We start from the raw sequence: 22,563 nt of genomic DNA on the forward strand, positions 1-22,563 counted from the left end.
AGTTAAAAAACTGACCCTGCAAATTGCTCTGTAAAAGTTATTTGCTCAGTTTGGCTGCATGTGGAGTTAGAAAGGAAACAGAGCAGCCCATGGCACTCAGAACTAGAGTTTACAATACTCACAATGCATAGTATTAAAACTACTCTTATGAAATAGCAAAAATTAATCCTGTTATTAAACTCTGTCTTTTCATCTGTTCGGCAAAGCCCTATTGCATATAAAAACATGATTGGTAAGTTTGTTCTAGAAAAAAAAGTTTATCATTTTATAAGAATTAAAAAGAAATTTAAGGGAACAGACAGAATATAGTGCCCCACATGTTTAAAATCATCAATATTAACTGTACTGTTGCTGAGCAACAGAGATGCAACAAAGTCTTATACTGAAAAGCACCTATATATTCCACAATTTTTTTAGGGAAAAAGATTCAAAACAACAATTATCTTAGGAACAACATAATTAGAAAGCTGATTGGAAAAGACTCTGTTTGCATAACTTACTAATGCCTGCTTATTTTTTTATGTTTTGTGCAAAACTGTGGCCAAATACACAGAATTATGCTCTTATTCACAAAACTAGAGAAACATTTCATGCAAGTTAAGAATTTCTTCAGTCTAATACATCAGATTTAGAAAATTTTTGCAACCTACATGTTACTATGGTAACTTTTTTGTTTTTTTCAAAATGTAAATTAACATTGAGGCTTAATTACAAACTCTGTATTTCCTTTGTGTTCGTACATAATTTTTTCTCATATATGGAATCAGAACAGCTTTTTACTTTAAATGGCTACAGTTGATACAAAAAGATGAATCCCCAGTGAGAAGAAGTTGGGATTAAATCACAGTTTGTAAGCACATCTCTGCTTAACCTTGACTTTTAAACCATAACAATAAATAAGTGCAAGAGAAAGCAATCAAACAAATGGGTTCTATGGCAAAGGTTTTTCTCTTTGACTTTTACATTTGTAAACTTCTAGAAAATTAAAATATGCAGCACAATTCAGTCCTTGTCTTGCTTTTTTTTACTGCTAATTCCATTAAAACCAATTCTACTGTTTGGGTTTTTTTTTTCTTTTTTGTAACAAAAATTTGAAAATCTAGGAAAGTAAGTATGACTGCTCTATTTTTTTTATTAAGAAAATTGTGTTTTGATATGCCTCTCTAGTAGTGGACAGACTACTGAATTCAAGAACCTGCCTGCCTTAAGATGCACAGGTGTCTGCAGTTCCTGTTACAGTGAACATTACAGGAATTATGTAAGCCTCGAGATAGGTCTGACATCATCATCATATCAGAGTCACAGCATTAGAATGAATCTGACAGAAGAGCTACTCCTTTTAGTTTGACTCCCATTTCTTGTCTGCTGAAAAAAAGAGACTTGCAAATCTCAACTTGTGAACCAACAAGAATTTTCAATCTACTTATTAAAATACCTGTAATAATTATAGAGATTAAATTCATTTTACACCGTTACTAAACATGTATAATTTCTATGAACTGAGTTTAATATTAAAAGTTATTATAAATCTAATGCATTTTAGCTCTTATCATAATGAAGCTCACAAAAGTGAGGAAAAAACTTTAAAACATGACAATATAATAAAATGCATGTGAAAATGTAGGAGGTTAATGACATATAAAACAAAATGCCCCCACCATGGGCATTTGGGCAACCTTATCTAGTAAAAGGTGTCTCTGCATATGGAAGGGGATTTAAATAGACCATCTTTAAGGACCCTTCCAATCCAAACCACTCTGTGATTCTGTGATTTGTGCTGTCTTCCTAAGGGACCAGTTGTCTGGAAGTTTGCAACCAAGTAACTGAGTGAAAAAACCATCTAGCAATGACTTATAAAAAGGGCACAAAGTCAATGTTCATCCTAGTTCTCTCTCAGTACTACAGAAAAAACCCAAAACGTTCAGACTATATTCTAACAAAATTAAATCAGGATGCTGGTAATTCATTAGCTAATACACAAAACCTCAATGCCCAGTGAACTAGATCATGCAGCCTGCCATATTCTAAACTGAAAATCAGACTGTAACAATTTTTTAATGGGTGGAGGGACAGTCAAAGCTATACTTATAAAAGCACACAGGCAGAGCAAACATGGAATTCATTTCTAAGAGAGACTAGAAACTAAGGGAAAAAAAACACAGTATTCAGAATAATGAGATCCCTTGACCATCTTTTTTGTCCATGTTTCCATGGGTGCATGCAGAAGGAAGCTGCATTCTCTTGGGAGAGCATGCAAGACAGAAACTAAAAGTAGACAAGAGCTACTACAGAAATTCAGCAATTCTAGATGACGAAAAGCATTATGCCTGTGAAGAGACACTGAGGAGAAATTATATTTCATAACTTCTGTTATTTTAACTACTTGCTCATGTATAATTTAGCAATCTTTTTCTTGCACTTCTGTGAACAGCAAGTGCCTCTAGATTTGTTAAGTGACTGCAAGGATACAGTTTTGGTTCTAGGTAAGTGCATAATTAAGTAGAAACACATACTACTAACACTAATAATTCCACATACTACTAACACTAATAATTCACTGCAATGGAGTATGAAGTTGCACAACAGACATAATCTTTAAAGTCTGTGGAATAAGGAAAATAACCTCACTTTGCCATCAGAAAACAGTGTCATCAGGAGCTGCAGTGCCCACGTATGGGACAAGGAATGGTAGTGTGGAGCAGAACCTTCACAGTTAAATACATGCTTTAATCAGTTGTTTTGAAAGAGTTTCAGTAGGAATTATCTTCCAAAGGCATTTACCTCACACACCTTACAGATGGAAAGGACACTTTCCCAGGTCAATAAACCAATGTAAAAAATACCAAAGTAGAACCTCAATGCTGCACTGGAGCATAAATGAAAACAGCAATAAGTTCAGTCTCAATTTCAATGCAGACAAGATTTCATTCCTAACATCAAACAATCATATTTTTCCCTTTAATGTTCATACTTATAGATTTACTTTCTTAAGGCTGTTACCAAAATTTAAGCTTGCTTAAGTGAAAAGACACACGTGGTTTGCAAAATGCTTTTGGGTTCAGAGAAGTGCAACGAAAAGGAAAAACGGATGTGAATTAAGCCTATAACGCCTTTTACTATAAATACTTAACACTACAAGTGATGCCTATATATCATAACAAATTGATATTTGTCTAGTTATGAATTAACCAGTAATTATAATAAATCTGTTGGCCTTGACATTTGATTAGTAAGTGGGCATGGCCAAGAAATTGGTCAATCCGTGTTTTATCATACAGTCTCTAACTGCAGGTAATGGCAGTTCTTGGCTCTTCAGCCCACCTGAAAATCATGCCACTATTCACTAAATAACAGGCCAAGCACACATTTAATGCTTTAATAGTCTGTAGGGAAGACATAGAACTTCTTAGAATATTCAAATACAAAAAGTTTTACTAAAATGTTAATCAAAATAATGTAAAGGTGAAAAGAGTCAACAAAATGGGGCTGTTACTATATTCTACCAAAGAAAATGATACACAGCAAAGTGATTTTTATCTTTAAAGGCTTGTATCTAAAACTCATCAGCATCCGTTATAATTCTATAAAATAAGATAAGGCAGCATCTGGTACGATCTATATAGTTTTATAGCCAAGTACACCAAAATGCTTAAAACATTTACAAGATCTTTTCACAATAAATGGAGCTAAAGACTCTTTACTTCATCTACCAGCATGTATTATAAAAACAAAGGCAAAAGAACAAAAGAGGAATTAAAAAGAACATTCATTTTTCTTAATGACTAAATAATACTTTTAACGGATTAACAGATAACGGGACCTGCTGATGCACAGGAAGAGGAAGCATCTTCACAGCCATTTTAGTTTAATCTCAATTAGTTCATAGCCATAAGCAAGGTGATACTCAAGCAATGACCATTTCTAACAACTGTTTGATTCTCTTGAGGCTAAATTCATCTCCAAAACATGTGCAACTGAATAATGGAGCAGAGGTTTTGTTTTTTTCTTCCTTAAAGCCATAAATTTGTATAGACAGAATAATGCAGGGAAAAAAATGTAGTTTAATACAATAAAAACATTATAAAATTTTGAAAGACATCATATAACATCATTGTCAGGATTAATTAGCAGTCAACACAAAACGACATAAAATGCAAGCGCTTTTTCAAAAGCTAGTGTAAAGGGACAAAGAAATTTTACCTGGCATTACAGTAACTCCAAAAAACTTTTTTATTTCTTCTATTTTAAGAAATGTTAGTACTGCTCAAGAAAACAAGAACTGTACCCAGATCTTCTGCATCTCTAAGTAGAAAAACTCAGTAGTGCATAACCGCTCCACAGAAACAAAATAATTCCACACAGAACTTGCTCCAAGACAGGCTGTGGACTATGAATATACTTGATTTGCATGGCAATGTTTGGGGACAGATGGGGGGGCTTTAGGGACATCTTCTTGAGAAGCTGCTGAAAGCTTCTCCTGTGTCCAAGGAAGCCAATCCCAACCAGTACCAAGATGGACACATCAGTGGCCAGAAGCGAGTCCATCAGTGACAGTGGTAGAAGGAGGGGGCATGGAATCCATGCAAATCTAGCAGCATTCAAAAAAGAGGAGTGAGAATATGAGAGAAACAGACAGCCCTGCTGACACCAAGGCCAGTGAAGAAGGGGGAGAAGGTGCTCCAGGTGTTAGAGCAGAGATTCCTGTGAAGACCATGGTGAGACAGCTGTTCCCCAGCAGTCCATGGGGATCCACAGGAGAGCAGAGACTCTCCTACAGCCTCTGAAGGACCCCTCCCTGCTAAAACAGATGGATGCCCAAGGCAGGCTGTGGTCTTATGGGAAGCCAACAATGGAGCAGGCTCCTGGCAAGACCAGTGGATCCAGGGAGAAAGGAGCCCACGCTGCAGCAGTCTGTCCCTGATTGACTAACCCCAGGGAAGGACACACGACAGAGAAGTTTGTGGAAGACAGGAGGGACCTCATGCTGGAGAGGAGGAAGAGAGAGGAAGAGTATGAAGAGGCAGAAGCAACAGAGACAATGTTTTGATTGCAACCCCTCTACCCATCCCCCTGCACCCACTCAGGGTGAAAAGAGAAGGCAGAAAAATTGGGAGCAAAGTGATGCCCAGGAAGAAGGGAGTCAGGGGGTGAAGGTGTTTTAGGATTTGGATTTGTTTATTGTGACTCAGCTCTGAGTTTCATTGGCAATAATTTAAATTCATTCTTCCCTAAATTAATTCTTTATTAAGAAGAATTTGTCTGTGATGGTAATTAGTGAGTGATCTCTCCCTGTCCTTATATCAATCCACAAGCATTTCTGTCAGCACAACTTGCTAATTCTCCTTTTGCTACCAGATTTGGAACTGTAGAGACATCTAAAAATTGGACAGTACTGTGTCTTGATACACACCATTGCAGACTGCAATGAACACAAATCTTTTAATCACAACAGGCACATTAACAGAGAACTTTATTTCTGTTGTGGGGCAGGTTCTGTGTTTCCCATACCAGAGGTCTGGGTAGCCATAGGGTGACCTGTAGAGAAGCCCCTCACATGCTGGGGTAACAAGATCAGACTGGCAGAAACAATCACTGCCAGAAACACACAAATCCACATCTCATAAGAAATACCAGAATGTGAATTGGACAAGTATCTCTAGTTCACTGCTCACTGCATATGAAGAAGCGCAAAAAGAGCACGGTCCTGATTAAGGACACCTTTGAGTCCTAAATAGCTGTGACATAAACAGTACTTAAAAAAGTAATCTTTATTTACGTAAATCATGCTATTTTCTGTTCCTTTGTTTTGTTCTTAAATTACATCTGCAATTTAAAAAAAATGTATGAGTTAGCTAATAATACTTAAAACTCTGGCTGATTTCTTGGAATTGTTTTTGTTCTCTGAGACTTTCAGATCCCAGGATAATTTATCATGAGCCTACTGTCTTCAGCTGCCAACAGAAAATTGCCCTAAAGTTAGATGTTTAAATATCTTTCATAAGTTTTAGGTAAGTGCCCATTTCGGAGAAACAGACTTCAAGGGACTTGAAGAAACCACCTAGTCCACCTGTCTGCTTCAATTTAAGAATACTGTTCCCAACAGACAAGATTGTAATCTGAAAATAAAACTCTCCTATTCCACAACTTCTCAAAAAAAAAAATCCAAAAAAAAACTATCTCAATGCTTAACTGTTCTTGCCAATGGCAAGTCCTTCCTAAAGCACCAGCACAAATCTGTCCTGCTGCACCCTTTTCCAATGCCTAGCTTAAATTTCCCTCAAATCACTTTGCATTCATTGATTCTTGTGATCTCCCTACTTCACAGAAAGGATGGTTTGTTATTCTCAAGGTGGAATTTTACCTACTAAAATCTCTTACCATGCTGGTAATCTCTTTGCTAAACTTGGTACCGCTAGTGTCTTTAGCTCTTTTTTATAGGTCATATCTCCTAAAGATTTCACTATTCCCTTTGTTCTCCTATGGATCCACTTAATCTTTTCTCATGTGTGACTGCAATTAAACACCCAGACTTCAAACACCACATAGCCTCCTGTTCTAATGTAGAACATTAGAAAGAAGCTGAGATTCAGAAAATACTTGTGTAATACAAATATATCTTTTTACCTGTTAAATTAATACAATCTCCTTTCCTTTAGATGGTCAAAATTAATACATCACTCATGTGAAAACACACATTAATACACGGTCTGCCTTAAGAAAATATTAGTATTGTTAATTTCTATGTTAATTTCGTGTCTGGACATATTCCAAACATGTTACTCATTGTTTTTCACAAGACTAACAACAATTACTAGGCAGATCTATTGCCCTGAGTAAGATTTACTTGTGAACTGATGTGGTGCTAAAGGTAAAATATAATGAATAGGCAGATTCACTATGTTTTCTTGGATTTCTAGAACAAGCATAGAAAGCACATTTAGGTAAATAATAGGATTTTATTAATCAGAACCTTCTATCACTGTGGGTTTTAAGTAGCACAAGGATATAATTTCTAAGAAAAATAAATCTTAGCTAAAATACAATACTGGGTGGAATAGATACCCCAGTTGGCCAGCCACACTCAGCTGAGTTATCACTTCCAACGGGATATCTAAATATGACCAGAAAACAAATACCATTATTTTAATTTGTACAATTGTGTTGTGTCTTTTCTTCATGATTATAAAGAGTTTTTTTTTAAAATACATAAACAAAGAGAAAAATTTCATCTATATTTTGACTAGTGAATTTAAAAAAATTATGGCTTCTCTCAGCAACCTTATATTGAACACGACTTGTGAATACACGCTTTTTTTTTCATTTGGCCTTTTTAGTTCCATTTCAAAAAGTCTCAGTTGTATTTTGTTTGGGCAGTTGAATATTTGATACAGTGTATGCGTGCTAAAAAAGGAGAAAAATAAATATTAACCAACAGATCTAAACAGCAAGCACTTTTGTATGATGTGACTCACACCAGTCTATAGAACTGTCTTTAGGAATAGGTAGTGCTGATAAATGCTGAGAAAGGTCAATAATTCATCCCTTGTGCTCCTGGGCTATGAAAACAGGCAATCGTAAAAAGGCTACTGAAAAAATCTCTTACTGATGGCTTTTTTTAAGTTTCTCAGTCAGGAAAACTAGGAGATTTATACCATCGATGGTGCAGCTCCCTGTGAAGACATACAAGTCGTTCATATTAAACACACAAAGTGAAGGACTATTTCAAAGCTTCCTCCCATGGGTAGAAAACCCGTCAGACTCTCCCTCTTGGTACATCCCAGCACAGCAGATGCCACATAGAGAACATCTTTCCTGCCTCCCTGAAAAGAAAATGATTGAGAATTTTGTCTGCATTGCTTCCTTTCACTGCTATACCTCTCTAATCCAATTGAAAAAAAAATAAACAAATGAAGAAACAAAAAAACCAACGAACTGGAAACATCAAAATATTTAAAATACAAAGATATTTTATCTCAAAGCAGGACCACCTCATATTTTTCTGAAGCTCCAATGTGTCACACACCCTCACACAGCCACTTAACTGGGTCTTAATTCTACTTAGTTTCCATAAAACTAAATCAAAAATGAAAAAAAAAAAAAAACAAACATTGGATACCTTTCACATTTTCTTTCCTGTGTAGCCCTTATTCAAGCTTAGGGATTTTCAGCCACCAATTCCATTTCCTGGATGGGAAGAGTAAATCCTTCACTTCTGCATTCTGTGTCTCTCTCTACCTGATGTCCTGAGATGAAAATATCATTCATATCTGTCTCTTCACAACACCCCTCCCCAAAAATACATGGAAGATAAACAGTAGAAAAAAATATACTACAGTGCATTAAATGTAACAAACCCTTCAGCAAATTTGCAGCTGGGACACACTGTTCTCATCTCAGTTTTACTAAATATAGGTAATATATGCAGTGCATCTGGTATGCAAGGTATCTTACTGTTTTGAGACACAGGTACAGCATAAAAGGGGAAAACTGAAAAAATGAAATAAACCTAAACTTTTTTTCCCCACATTCTGAAAAGCAATTATCTTTCTGTGTCTAACTGGTTCAAGCATTTTTTTATGTTTAGAAGATAAAAGAAAAATGAAAGGATAGTAATATTATCTGTCATACTAAGTCACATTCAAATTCTTTCTAGGAAGAATTTGAGGGCCAAAGGCTCAAAACGTTTTAGAGGATAACAGCTCCTTTCTTCAAAAGGTTTTTCACAGCAGTAAACACTAGCAATACCAGCTTCCTCAAGCCATCAGGTTCTATGAACAGAACACTCTTTAAAAAAATCATCTTGGGTATACTGTCAGTACACATTTTCAAATGTTAGCAGAGGAGTAGCAGAGTTGTTTAGGGTTACACAGCTAAATAGAATATGTGCCTTATTATTGTCAGTGTCAAAATGTACATGCTAAAAACAAAACTACACATAAAGCTTTTTCTGTAGTTTTAGAGCAGGACAAAGTATTTAAATCTGTATAAAAAGTATCAGAAAAAAAAATATTTAATATAAAACTTAGCCAAGTTATTATGTGTAATATTGCACTCTTTTCAAAAAAGAAGTGCTGTAATATTTTTCACTCTTTTGACACTAATTCCTATAAGCAGAATTGACACAGAAGTGCCTACAAGTGTAACCAATAATTGCTATCTTTTGCCCAAGGGTAAAAAGAAAGAGACCTATGAAAAATTTGCTAACTGATACCTTATTCATATATATAAGCATGCACTATTTTCACAAATGATACTAAATTTTGGTTTATAGCCATAATCATCTGTTTATAAAAGAAGTACTGGAATTCTCTTGTCGCAACTATTGCAGTGTATCAACAGGAAGTCACCTTATTTTACAGAGCTTACTGAAGATCTATCCAATAGATTAGGAATACAGTTTTGGGATCTGAATATTCCAATTCTCTATAAGCAAGATTCTTGAGACTGAGTCTGCTTCTGTGCAGTCCCTCTCCAAACAAGGCTAATATCACGCAAATCTTCTAAACCATTCAAAATATCAACACACCTCTAGATAAACTAGATATTTCTATCTCCTAATGAGGTATCAGCACATAAACAAAGCTTTAAAGCATATCCCGAGCTGTAACTCATTTTGACTGCCATGTACGCACATCCTTCTGAAGTTACTCCCTAACTGCCCTACTTTCCATGAGACTCAAAGACACATTTAGAAACTGTATCCTTTACCTTTCCCCATCACTGCAGTGTCTGAATGGTTAAAACGTTCTACTGCATGAAAGAGGTCCTTGTCAGGGGCAAAGGAGTTCCCACAATTTATGGAGTGTAACATCAACTCAAATGTTTTTCATTTCTCTTTGAATAAATGCGTGAAACAGTATTAGTTAGTGAATCACTTAAAATCAGACATGGGTAGTGAATATACTTGGTTACTTTTAATTTTCAATAGTGTATGCAACAAGTTTAGGTATTGAAATTTTAAACACTCCTTCACACTGACTGCAGCTGACTAGAGTATGTTAAACTGCTTTGCAGGAAGATCAGACAGGCATGGGACTGCAATTATGTATCACAATACCCTTTTCTGGGTTCACAGCTCTATTCATCTTTTAGAAACACTGAAGGACAGATTGGACATAGGGGAAGGGATTAGCTACAGGACGACCTGTATTTCCACACAAAAGCCTAAGTGTGGAAAAATGGCACCCTGTGTCACCCATTCTTCACTTCCTGAAAAAAATATATTCATGAAAATAGACATTTAAACAGCTCTTTCCCACTCATCTCAGAACAAGCATTCATTGTTTCTTAACACCATTTATATGGTAGTAATGTAATGCTACTACCAAACTACCTCAATTCACAAATGGTTATAAAAATATCTAAGAATTAAGAAAGGCCCACTTCAGCACAGGAACAAAAAATAACAAAATTAACACTAATTAACACAAAAATAACATTAATTATGAAAAAAAATCTCAGTTGACTGTTGCAATATACAATCTCATATTTATGAATGGCACTGAAGGAGGATTTGTGCCTGGTAATAAATTTCAGCTGGATGTCATGGAAGTTCTACACACTATAACCATGCAGAACAACTGAAATTACAAAAATACATTGTGTTAATAGGTCATAAGTGCATAAGCTACCACATAACATCAGTAATTCCATGTGAGTAAAAGGAAAATGAATACAGAAAAATACATGTAGTAATGGTATAATTTTGTATGGAGATTATGTCCGTTTTCTGTTCAAACTTAGCTCTGGAAAAATAAGCAGTAAATATTATGAAACATGCAAAAATGGAAAGAACATGCATTAATAAACCAGGTTTGAACTTTAATTAATTTTACATGTCATTCTTCTTAAATCAATTGTCTTGCATACAAAAGAAATGTTTGGTGTAGGGACTTGTACCATCAACTTGTCTCAGGAGATAGGTGTTATCAGCTAATCTGATAAAGCTAGTCAAACTGGTGGCTTTATTTGAATGTTCTTTGGGACAACAGGAAATTATCCTTCTGCTCTAGCAATAATCAAATTAAAATGTCCAAGCATTTAACTCAGGAATTTGACCACACAGCTGTGTTGCAAACAGCAAGTCTGTGTAGCTCATTAGGCTCCAATGGGAAATTAATCTTTTTGCCAGGAAATCAACAGTCTAAGATCATGTGCAATGGACATAGTGTTCCTAACTTTTTACTAAATTATAATGTAAAGGAATAATTCTGACATCAGAAAACTATTTCAAATCTTATGAAGGTAGTGAGGTAATCTCACATGTACTCTTCTTTATACATATTTACTTAATAAACTAATGTGGTAGGCATATGGTTAAATTATTTGTTAGTTCTTTCCTCACACTTTCTCTTTGTTTTCTTATTGAAAGTAACACAAAACACCAGGTTCTAAAATGAAAAAGTAAACATAAATCTTATTCTACAAACAGCTTACAATACATAGCTTAAATCCAGTGTTATCCATTTCTCATTCTCTTATATGCCTTCATTTAAATATTTTATGTTTAAACCATTCACTTCTATTGGATATTTTAAAAGTTCTTCATAAAGAAAAAACTCAGTCATACTGTACAGACTTTCATGCAACTCCATCAAACTATTCAGTGTCTCTTGAGACTACGGGGAAGAAGGCATACATGCACTGCTGAAGTAATTATACAGAAAGGGTCAAAATGCTATCGTGAAGATTAGCACCTGTCAAGAAAAGTCTGACAGCTATCCCAATACATGCAATTTACAGTCAGTATATAGTTCCCGCTGCTAAAGAAAACAGAAGTGGTTTGGGAACAAATATAAACAAACTGATGTAATTAAGTTATCCAACAAGCTAAAGAGCTTCAGTTTGCTGTCTGCAGTCCATGTTAAGAATAGTTAGAATTGCTAGAGAAATGTAAAATGTGTTAAAAGTCCTTCAAGTACGGCCATGGGCTCTATTTTTATAAAATAACTTGCTGGCTTTCTATTCCTACAAGGCAGGATGAAATATTTTAAGAGAAACAAAATGCTTTTTCTTTTAAGGATTTTTTTACAGTAACACAGACCTTAAGCCCTAAGAGACCGAAGAAGAAAAAAAAAAACAAAACAGTATAATGGCAAATAGTGTAAAAAACCAGACTGAAATTCTGCGAAATCTCCTCAAAATAGTCATTAGACAGATATATAAAAATACAGTTGTCTGAGCATTTTAAAAGAATGTTAAATAAGTCACTATGTGGGAGGCATTGCATACAATGCAATTACAGCATGGGTAGGTTTCTTAAAGGAGAAACCTTTAGCACTGGAGGTATCTGAATAATGCTTCTAAATTAGGCAAATCAGGCAAATCAGAGTTTATTAATTTCAGAAAAGAAAAAAAAATCTGTGAAAACAGTTTCATGCTTTGCTTAGACTGACACTAAATTAAAATCAGTACTGATACTTCAGTGATTGCAAGGTAGTCACTTTGCACTTGAGTGAAGTTTTGTCCCAGTCACAAAAAAGTTTTTTCCCTGTTTTTCACAGCCAGCACTCCAAGATGAGTTTGGTTCGTTTTTCCTCCAGCTATACTCTCAACTATATTACAATGGTAAAAAAAGAAAAAATGGGTTCACCAACATCCCCATATTGTTGCGTTATCTTTGTTAACACTGTTTAAAAAGACTGGACTTTTCCATACACCACTAAATATACATACATTTTTCAGGATTCACACTTGAATCTCAAACTAGAGTTTGCTACACAAGTAACAAAGGGACTAATTATTTCAGTAGTAGGGGAAAAAAAGAAAATACCAACTTCTCGAGGAAAGAAAACAAAACAGAAAAGGGGTAATACAAGGGTTACTCCCCAGGAAAATCCCTCTACTCACTTAATCAAACATATTTTTTTCCACCCAAGTCAAGTAGGAAAAAAAAAAAAAGAACAAAAAAAAAAAAAAAAGAGGTAAGCCTGCCCCACAATCCAAATTATTGTCTCCTGTAAATTGTAATCACAATTTTCTGACCACAAGGTGGAAAAAACAAGAGCCTTGAAGCCACGAACAGGCCTCTTCCCGTTTCGGGGCACTGAGGAGAAGGAAGATGCTGAATGCCCAGGATTTGCTCTGCCCTGCCCTTTCCATAGAACTTTAGTGCCATCTATTGAAAATGTACTGAATAAGGAAGAGGCAAAGGATGCCTATTGATTTGGTATAAAAATAAGACGTTTACTTGTTAAGGGGTTTTTTGGTTTATTAATATTCCCATGATGACTACTGTTTTGTGGTCATCTGATAGCAACAAATATTTTCTATACACTATACATGCCCCATAAAGAAATGAGACGTCAGCTAAAACATTGAATATAAACATCATACAGATTCCATATATATATATATAAATTTATATGCACATATAACATATATACATTTACCAAAGATGTAAGTCTAAGCCTACCTATTATCTAAAGCAACAAAATTGAGAAGGCTTTAACGGAAAGGAAAAATAGCGTGGAAGCACTGCTGTAAATAGAACATACTGGAAACAGTAAAAATAATTAAGGCACCTCGTAAAGATCTTAGTATTAAAGAACAGGATATGTAGACATGCACATACAATTACCTTCTTTAAGAAACTGTGAGTGGATGACAAATATAAGAAAACAGCAGATCGCTGCTCCTGCTAGTGCCCATAAAGCTTTCAAGAGCTGCATCTCGGTCTGAAACTCAGTAAATACCCAGAAAGTCACACAATGAATTTCCACAGCGATGCATCAACGCTTCCCTCTGTGCGCCAGGCGCGGCGGCTCCCGGCAGGGACCACACTCCCGAGCAGGGCGGGCGAGCCCGGGGCTGCGGAGGAGGGGCCGGGGCTTCACACCCCGCGCGGGGGCAGCGGCAGCGCCGCGCTCTCCTCGCCGAGGCAGCCGGCGCGGGGCCCCATGAATCAGCGCTCCGTCTCCGCGGGAGCCGCGCCGAGCCGGCGGCGGGGGCAGGGAGCCGGCAGTGCCGGGCAGGGTGGCGCAACAGCGCCCGCTGCGCCGCGGGGGCGCGGGGCCGCCGCCGCCGCTCAGGGCGCGCCGCCGCCGGCCGGCGCGGGGCGCGCAGGGGCCGGGCCCTCCCCGCCGAGGCTCCGCGGGAGCCGCTGCAGCATCGCCGGGCTGCGGGTGCCGCTCGCTCGTCGGGCCGCTGCTCCGCTGCTCGCTGCCACGGCTCGGGGAGGAGAGAGCGAGCGGGGAGGGGAGGGAGCGGGAGGGAGGGATCTCTCTTTACTGCAACTTCTCCCGGCTGGCGGCAATTTGTTGCACCCCCTTCCTCCTCCCCCGGCTCGGAGATGCTCTCCAGTGCGGGTGCGGGGGGCGGGAGGGAAGTCAGTTCAGCTCCGCCGTCCCTGGCAAACGCGGGGACGCTCGGGGACTCTAGCACAGGTCGCTGGTCTCCCTTTGGGTTCGCACCTCCACCGCGGGGGCTCCTCGTCGCCCGGCCCCGGGAGGTGCCCCAGGCGCCGTGGCCGGCCCCGCTCCCTCGCCCGCCGTCCACCCGCGAGGTCGACCCTGTCCTGGGGCCGCGCCCCGGCGGTGGCACCGCAGCGCGCCCTCCGAGCAGCCGCGCCGGGCTACGGCGGGCTCTCCCGGTCTACAGGTTGATGCCTCCGCTGCAGCAATCCCCGCGGAAAACAGGAGTGCAAATGAAAGAATCTAATAAATCAGCGTGGGGAGAAAAAAAAGAGAGAAAAAAAAAAAAAGAAAAAGAAAACAACAAAAAAGCACCGAACCAAAAAAATAAAACAACAAAAAAACAAAAAACAGCCTACAAAAATTACCCCAAAACACCAAGGATGTGATTTTGCTGCCGCCCTCCCACTCCAGGGGAAGGCCCCTGCCGCGGCCACCGGCTGCCGTAGAGCAGCCGTGCGGGGGGGCGGGAAGGCCGGGGCGGTGCTGCGATGCGGGGCCGCTCCGCGGGGACTGCGCGCTCGGCCCCCCCGTTGCGGGACGTGGTGCAGCCCCGGGCAGGGGCAGACGCTGCGCGGCGCTCCGCACCCGGGGGCCCCCCCGACGGCCGGGGCTGCCCGGTTAGGGCACCGAGCTCGGTGCGCACAGGCGGCTCGGCGATGCGGGGCAGGGCAGGGTTAACAGCCGCACACCGAAGTGCTGCCGGCCGCACAGGGAGGGCTGCCCGAGCCGGGCTCGCTCCCGGTACCCTCTGCCCGCTCAGGCGATGCGGCTCCGCGCCTCTCGCGTTCAAAGCCGCCGCTGCGCCGCGCAACCTCCGCGGCGCCTGCGTGTCCCGCAGCGCGGCCGGCGCTGGCCCGCGGGGCGGAGCGGGCGGCGGACGCGAAATGCGGGGAGAGGAGCTCCAGCAGGCGCTGGAGCAGGGCAGGTGCGGTTCGCAGCCCCGCGGAGGCTGCGGAAGGGCAGGTGCGGTTCGCAGCCCCGCGGAGGCTGCGGGCAGAGGGCTGGCGGACAGAGCGCCCCGCGGGCTCGGCGGGGCGGACCGTGCTGCGCGGCCCGGCCGGCGCGGCGCAGGGTCCTCCCGCCGTGCAGCTCCGCGACACGCCGGGAGTTGCGGTGCTGCTGCTCGGGCTGGCGTAGGTTCACTGCATAACGCTGACAACGGCGGTAACGCACCGACGGCCAGGGAGCTACACGGGTTTCTCCGCGATATGCATGCATAGTTTTGGAGATTTAAACCAAGTAAGGGAATACTTGCACGCTGAGAGCTTTGTTTTCATTGCGCCTTGGTTACGTCTGCGTTTATGATGCGAATTGGGGTTTTGGTTTTTTGGTCTTGGTGTTTGTTTGGGGTTTTTTGTAATATTTAATATTTAAATATTTGCTTAGTTTTAAGAAACCAGGAAGATGCTTGAAAGGACAGATTAATAAAAGATCAGTATTTTTATTGGGCAAACATATCCCATGCTGTTGATGATGTGTCTTAAATTCATCCCTGTGCCTTTTCATTTTTCACAGATAGCACAGAGAAACATTAAAAACAACCATCTTTTGAATTTTAAACTTCACACAAATCCCTATAAACCCATGTATTGCATTTACTATATTTGAACATTACAGCAATGCAATGTTAAAGCAATGTCATAGCTACACTAGAGAAATTGCACTGTAAATCTTTCATTCTGAAATGTACACTTTGGTGAGAAATTTGCCATGCTTGGGCACAGTTCAAGTTGGGTTTTGTTTGTTTATTTGTCTTCTGGGTGAAAGAAAATGTGTCAAGTAGCTAAAGAAAATTCACACATTTTATACTTAAGCAAACAAATCTCTCCCCCACCCTGCCCCCCCATCGACATAGCAGCTTTAAAATCCACAGGTAACTGGATTTGAAAAGTGTCAAACTTTAGAGTTTATACAGTCCAGAATAATCAATACATTTCTTTTAGTTTGAACACATTTAGAGAGAAATCCTCTGAAAAATTTGACTCATTGCTTCCCTTTTTGACTAAAGGTACATGAAGATCCTCTCTCAATGGGTCAGAAGCCCCAACTGCTTGTTCCTTGCTCCTTTTGAGGTGCAAGATGGTGCTTTCTCTCATTTCAACTAGTCTTGCTTCTTTAAGTCTCTTAATTAGACAAATACTCCTGGGTTTCTGTGGCCTTTAGATCAGACCCTTCCTAAACAAAACATCAGAACATATCATTGTGCTCCCTGTCCACAGGGGAGCCACTCTACTTGCACACTAGTGGAAGTGGGAGAAAAATCTGGTTCAGCACTCACACTGTACAGACATATTTAGTCTCATAGCAACAAGGGATTCCAGAAGACTTCCCATTTGAGAGGACAGTGGTACCTGGCAACGCCACTTGCTGTACTACATATGGTTCACTCTCAGTTTTGTGTTTTCTAAATAGCTTTGGACTTTTCAAATAAGGTAAGTCCTATTCAAAAACATCCATCTCCAATTTCTTTACTTGTCACCTGCATAAAGATTTATAAAATATTAAAGATAACTCAAGTTACCCATGTAGACGTTGCTGGAAGACTTTTCTAAATAAATTCCACTGATAAAAATTCCCCCTTATCTTTCAGCTGATTAAGATTTGCATTCCCAGCACCTGTCAAACAACTTCCAGGCTGCTTTTCCAGGCTCTGTCCCGAGCTCTGACCCTGTTCATCTCCAGCAATACAGAGGCAAAAGGCTGTGGTCCTAGCAGGAGCTACTTCTAGGGAACCACTCCACAGGAGTTTTCCTCATTTTTTTTAATATTTGAAGGAGAAATGCTTGGCACCTGAAAGCTGCTAAAGGATGGTGATAGCATTGGAAGACATTTCTGATATAGAAGGCATTTGTAGCTGGGAAGAGAAGTGAGGAATACATTTCCCTGATGATCAGGGAGCAAGAGCAAATATGTAAGAGATAGAAGATCTTCTGAGATCTTACAAGAAAGCAGAAGAGAAATGAAGTGCATAATTTTCAAATCTGCGTTCTCTCTTGGAAATACAGCTCATTTGTTCTTTTCACCAAAAATTCAGTCGAGTTCTACAGAATTACTAAAACTGGAACTCGGTAGCAAAAACAGCAGCAGTCTCAAGTATAGAGATTTGAAAAAATTATCTATACTCTGCATTTAATTTTGTGAGAAGATTCTACCAGACTCTGCAAGATTTATTCTTCACTACTGAGATATTTCATAAATAAAGATGTGCTAAAATTCCTGGAAAACAATCATGTTCAGATTGTATTCCACAATCCTAGAAATACCTAGAAATGAAGTCCTACTATTTCCAGCTGTGTCAAATGCCTTTTGCATAACTATTTTATTCCTGTTCATGCAATAAACCTCCAAATTATGCATGGCCAATGCAGATCTAAATGCAGGAGCACAAGATGTGACGTTAGCCCATTTTCAGTAATGAATTTGGAAACTACTTCTGGCTTTGGGAAAAAAATAGAGAAGACAATAGCTATTATTAGGTTATCTAGACCAAACTTTTGCCAATGCCCACTGGATTTCATTTTTGTTACTTTTGAGTTACTCAGGCAATCGTCTGTCACCAGCCACTTGAGGTGATTATTCCAGCCCAGTGGTTCTCTCAGCTGGAATGTTTCTCCTGATGCTAAGTTTAACATTTTATTTTGTTGAAATTCACCCAGTTCATCTTTCACATATGCCTGAAGTAGCATTATAAATCCTTTTCTGTTTTGAATCTAACCAAAATAGAAGATATATTGAGTATATAGGAATGAGCATAGATAAATATATTTCCACCAATTAGTTTTAGCAGTATTTAAGTATTTTTTCCTCCTCTTTTCTCTGCATACCAATGATTGGTTTGCATTTCTTTGCTTCTGAGCTATGCACAACTACAGCAGTCCTCAAAATTTTATTCCTGATCTTCAGATGATGCTGGATAACTGCCACTGGAGTAGAAATTAACATCTAAAGAGATGCTATTGATCTCTGGTTTGTGACATGATGCAGCTATCATAAGAACCACAAATACATTTGACTTTTTCCATTAACACCTACAATTTTCTTCATTCTTCCCTTGACTTACCAAATTAGGTGATACATTAATAAACCTTTAATATTTTTGACAGACTATACGCTGCTTCCTGTACTGCCTCCTAGCGGCAGATTCATAAAAGGGATAGCACGGCCTAGATAATTTAGAATTATCTTGTGTAATGTGCAATCTCCTTGCTAACAGTGCATGCTTAGAACTTTTGATGGTTTAGGGTTTGTTTTTCTTAAGTTATTTTTGTTTCATTTTGCTTTTCATTTGCATTATTTTGCTGTTCATGTCTTCTTCCTACCATCTTACTGACTTTCTATTCAGGTATGATTTTCTTCCTCTTCTCTATTTATAAAGATTTGTGCCAGCAGTCGATGCCATGTAGACAGTTTTCCACTGGGAACTCACTGAACGTTCTCCCACACAGCAGCACCATTTGGTAACAGCTTTTGGCCGCTACCCAAAAAGGAGCTACCTAAGAAGAAGTTAGAGGTCCTGTGAGACCACTCTGATCCCTTGAACCACTGGTAAATTGTCCCAAAGCACACATCTGAAATCACACAATGCACCAGCACAAGCACTGTGTGCAGTGCAGTGTCCTAGGTTTGCTCACAGAGGGGGAGCCCAGTGCCCTGAGGCGTGGCCAATGGAATATCGCTGTTCTATATTGCCCACATCATCGCTGCCTCTGTCTCAGGAATAACTGTGAGCTGCTGCCAGCTGCAGGAACATCTCTTATCTTGTCATTGTCTCAGCAGCACGTGGAACTAAACTGAGGTATTAGTGAACACCTTTCATATGTAAAGAGCCATCCCTTTTCTATGCTTTCGTTACTAATATTGCTGTTGCCACTGTGCATTTCTTATTCTACTGCTGTTTGCTTTCAGTAATTTGTTGTCTCAACCCACAGTCTCTGCTTTTGTTCCTCTCTCACCAGATGGGGTCTGGAGAAAGGGGAGTGGCTTATTTGAGGTTTAATTAGCAGCAGGTGTTAAACCACCACATGCAGTCAAACAATGCTACCATATTCCTTCATCGCTGTTGTACTCATGGATCATCCTCCTCACATCTGCCTACCAAGAAATCTCCCCTTATATAATTCAAATCTTTGAGCAGTTCAGTTCTGAAATGTTGCTTTTGTCCTCTCTCATTTTACTTGATATGCTCCACCTGTTACAGGGAGCACCTCAATTTGCAGTAGCTGCTCTGACACATTTAACAGCACAATTATAGATGACTTGGTAACCACCCATTGACTAAAAATAACCTAGCAACTGAAGACACACTTGGGTATTTATACTTAGATATCCCAGAGGAACCCTTCACAGCTCCGGTAGCTGGGGAAAACATATGTATCTCACCAAATGCAGTAGGCTAGGAATCCTCAGGGGTGGGGGCGGAGGGATGTAGGGGAAGTGATAACATTGCACAGCTGAAAGATTTTCCAGACAACACTCTGCCAGCTAATCCAACTCTTATCCAACTAGCTCTGCAATTAGGGTTTCCTACTGAGAACAATGACAGTGTTATGACCTGGGGAATTTTATACATAGAGAAAGCTCCTTGCATCTGGGATTGAAAAACTTAGAGCCTTAAAATCCAACTCCTACACTGATGGTATTTGCCACCATTACAGGTCCTAAGGAAACTGTATGCATATGAGAAAATACGTGAGCTGCAATGAATGAGCTACCAGTGAGGAGGGAGATGGGCAGCATATCCTCTGTGAAGAATCTGCAGTGCTGAAACTCATTCTTGCCTTCCAAAGTATGGATTAATTTGGGTTTTTTTAATTCAAGATGTACCAAAATTTCACACAACCTGTTCAGGAGGAAATACTCTGATGTCTGAAGAAAGAGACATCTAAATGATATGATTTAATTTCTGTAATACATGATTACATGTGCTATGGCTGCCTGTGGCTAGTTTTATATTTGAGCAGAAGAAACTTGGAATTTAATGGAAAGAACTCCATGTGTTGTAATGGAGAACTTGTATTACTGCAGTATCTGTCTGCCCATCCTTTTTATACTCCCTGTTATTTTTCTGGTTTATCTATGGCCTTCATCCATTCTTGTCTTCAAAATATGTTTCATTCACCTAAAAAGCCCTGACTAGTTAGCAGGTTACAGCAACAAAGAGAACTACCAATCTCAAAGAGAGATTGTACAGTGTCAGAAGGGCCTTTCTACCTGCCTTCAGTTGCAACATTTTTGTCTCGAAATGAAAATAAAGCGTTCAAGGTGAGGTTGGATGGGGCTTTGAAAAAGCTGATCTAGTGAAAGAAGTCTCTAACCATGGCAGAGAGCTTGGAATAGATGATCTATGGAAGTCCCTTCCAACCCAAACCATTCTGTGATTATATGATAATTCAGAGGGAGAATACAACTCTTGAAACTCACAGTTAAGACTGATGTACAAGGCATAGGCTCAAACATTCCAATGACTGTAGTGCTGTTCACAAAAATTACAATTAAACTCAGAGGGATTATGGTCATATTTTTACTTTTTATGTATTTTAAGATCATCTGGACTTTTAAACCCTTCTCAAAATACAAATGTTCACTCTTTTTTTCAGAAAAGGGATTTGTATTTTAATCAGGATGATTAAACACGTGAAATTAAGGGAAAGTAGTTGTGATCCAGATTTCCAGCATCAATTTTTGAGGGTCTAGCTTAAAAATACACAACTAAAATGCTGCAACATTCAAGGAGTAAGTTCTTAATTGAGGAAGAGACCCACAGAGAAAGCCATGCTGAATTCACACAAAATCTATGAGCCATGTCACAGCAAACCATTATACAATGGCCAGTAGCAGTGTTGTATGGAAAAGTGAGTAAGCTAACAGATTTGCAATGTTTGTTGCTTTCTTCCGCCTTAGTGGACAGGGAAAATTAAAAAAAAAAATCAAAAAACCAATTCTACGAAAATGAATTCTGCTATACAAACTCACACTCACTGGCAACTTAAGCAATGAACTCTTTGACCTGTAGTTTTTTCTTTAACCAGAGAACCTTCTTAAAGTTTCTTTAGATTTTGACTTTCCACATTTTTCAAAATCTGGGTCTTACAAAAATTGATCAGGAGCTGAAGTTAGGCCTCAACAGCCACTTAAATTCTTTCCATTAGCAGTTCTTATTGTGGTGTGTATAAAAGGGAGCTGCAGCAAAAGTGATGCATATCCACAACACCACCAGGCACCTCACAGTAAGTTAAAACAGGTTCTGAACATATGGGGAAAAGACAAACTGCCTCTAATATTTGAACAGAATGGGTGATATTCCTGAGAAGAAGTAATCTTTGGTTGCTATTAAGCTAGTGAAGGGGAAGAAAATATTTTTCAGACAAATTTTAAGTGAAAATGATTTAAAATAATTCAAAATCTCAAATAAACAGTTAAAATTATTACATGCACAGAATTAACAATTATTACATTTTCTGTATAAACTAAAATATGTTTACCACTATGGCACTCTTTTTTTTTAACCTAAACATTCTCATGTTTTCAAGAGATTATCAGACTATGACATTAAAAGAGAGAATTTTATATATTAAGGTTCTTCTGGGTCCATATTCAGGAATAAGTAAAAGTGAAATGGTTGTTAAATTTAAATCTTTAATCTGAGTACAGAAACTTGTTTGCCATTGAAATATAAAACAATAATTTTACAAGCCATTCATGTATAATATTGTCCACTGGTTCTCTAGTAAAGTAAAAGGAAAATATTAGTGAATCTCTAGCTCTTATTAAATATGTCCAGTTAATACTAAATGGTATAAGACTTTTTTTCTTTTTTTTATTTTCACAGTTGGAAGAAAGTGGATTATTGGAAGCTAATCTCAGGTTTATTACTGGACTCTGTGGAATTAACACACGGGAGGCCTATCTCTTTGCAGCTGGGTGGGATAATGGCAGAAACTGCAGGTTAATAAAACCTTCTCTTGCAGGCACAATCTATTCATTATTTGCTTGTCTGTTTGTTTTTGTAGGAAATTTATTTCTTCTATTTACCAGATATATCAGGAGTCCTATAACTTATTATATTTAAGGAAGTAGTCACAGCATAGCACCTTTTCACAAAACTTTTTGTGAAAAATGTATTTTAAGAGGCAAACAACCTTTTTGGTTT

General features: G+C 39.0%; 1 protein-coding gene across 4 annotated transcripts in view; it reads right to left on the reverse strand.

The window, feature by feature from the left end:
• The window catches only part of TAFA5 (TAFA chemokine like family member 5), a 450,274-nt gene that overhangs the window by 325,375 nt on the left and 102,336 nt on the right, over nt 1-22,563 (reverse strand). The window contains exon 1 of one of the 4 annotated variants that reach the window (XM_088055524.1): nt 13,580-13,809. The exons of the other annotated variants lie outside the window; for them this stretch is intronic. Within the exon in view, the coding sequence (XP_087911650.1) occupies nt 13,580-13,670 (91 nt within the window). The 5' untranslated portion in view covers nt 13,671-13,809. Of the gene's footprint in view, nt 1-13,579; nt 13,810-22,563 lie in introns of those variants that run through there. 4 annotated transcript variants of the gene reach the window in all.

The sequence above is a fragment of the Pseudopodoces humilis genome, chromosome 5, assembly GCF_049639895.1.
Source record: "Pseudopodoces humilis isolate 2021_Gansu_Grassland_sample_001 chromosome 5, ASM4963989v1, whole genome shotgun sequence".
Taxonomy (NCBI): domain Eukaryota; kingdom Metazoa; phylum Chordata; class Aves; order Passeriformes; family Paridae; genus Pseudopodoces; species Pseudopodoces humilis.